The sequence below is a fragment of the Contarinia nasturtii genome, unplaced genomic scaffold (genome assembly GCF_009176525.2).
Source record: "Contarinia nasturtii isolate CC-2019 unplaced genomic scaffold, AAFC_CNas_1.1 Cnas_scaffold_2514, whole genome shotgun sequence".
Classification (NCBI taxonomy): Eukaryota; Metazoa; Arthropoda; class Insecta; order Diptera; family Cecidomyiidae; genus Contarinia; species Contarinia nasturtii.
The window spans coordinates 649-1696 of NW_022199835.1; the positions used below are offsets into that span (position 1 = coordinate 649).

The window sequence follows — 1048 nt, forward strand, 5'->3', positions numbered from 1 at the left end:
TATCAAAACTCCTGTTCTTGCTCTAACTCAATTTGATACTGTCGCTATTGAAAATTTTGAAGAATTAAATAGTAATAATATTACTGTTATAACTTTTTCTATTGAAAAAGCTGATTGGAAAAAAACACTTATACAACGTTTACGAGATAATTTACCAACCCCAAAATATGATTTTGTCATTGTATGTGCTTTGTCTAAAGAAACAGACGCATATAAAAATATTGGACTAAATATATCTGAACCTAAATCAATTCAAGGTTTAGATACTATCACTATTAATCTTGAAAACAATAAGGGATTGGTGATTACATGTCCTAGAATGGGATTAGTTGATGCAGCAATTACTTCTGCTATGGCATTACAAATTTTTAAACCGAAGTTAATTGCAATGAGTGGAATCTGTGCTGGAATAGAAGGCAAGGCTGAAATTTATGATATTACAATTCCTGAACTATGTTATCAGCATGACTCGGGTAAATGGTCAATAGATGGTTTTACACCTGAATCATATTCAATCCAGCTTGATCATGCCGTAAAGTTAAAAATAAAAGATCTAATTTCTCAGGATCATTTTATTAAAACTATTTTTAATGGAATTTCACCTAAAAGATCTGAAATACCCGAGCATTCAGAACAAATAAGTACAAGAATTACCTTAGGAACTTTATCTAGTGGTAGTGCTGTTGTAGCTGATAAAGACATCAACACAGTTATTAGCAATCAACACAGAAGAATTTCAGCATTTGAGATGGAATCGTATGCACTTTATGAAGCAGCTAGGTTAGCGGATTTTAAACCTATGTTTTTTAGTGCTAAAGCAGTAGTAGATAATGGTACACCTGGTAAAAATGATGATTTCCATAGGATTGCATGTTTAATATCTGCAAAAACTACTATCGAAATTATAAAAGGATTGCTTAACTAAAATTTACTAAATGGCTCTAAAATTTAGGGCCATTTAGTTATTCATATAATTTATTAAGCATCTAAAATAAATATATTTTATTGTTTAATTTATACGGTAAAATGAATTACGTATTGATGATTG

The 1048-nt window shown here is 30.0% G+C and overlaps 1 protein-coding gene across 1 annotated transcript; it reads left to right on the top strand.

The window, feature by feature from the left end:
* The first annotated feature begins 319 nt into the window (after positions 1 to 319).
* LOC116348559 (uncharacterized protein y4jS-like) lies at positions 320 to 925 on the top strand. Its single transcript, XM_031779588.1, has one exon. The coding sequence runs from the start codon at positions 320 to 322 to the stop codon at positions 923 to 925; it is 606 nt and encodes a 201-aa protein (XP_031635448.1).
* The last annotated feature ends 123 nt before the right edge of the window (positions 926 to 1048 follow it).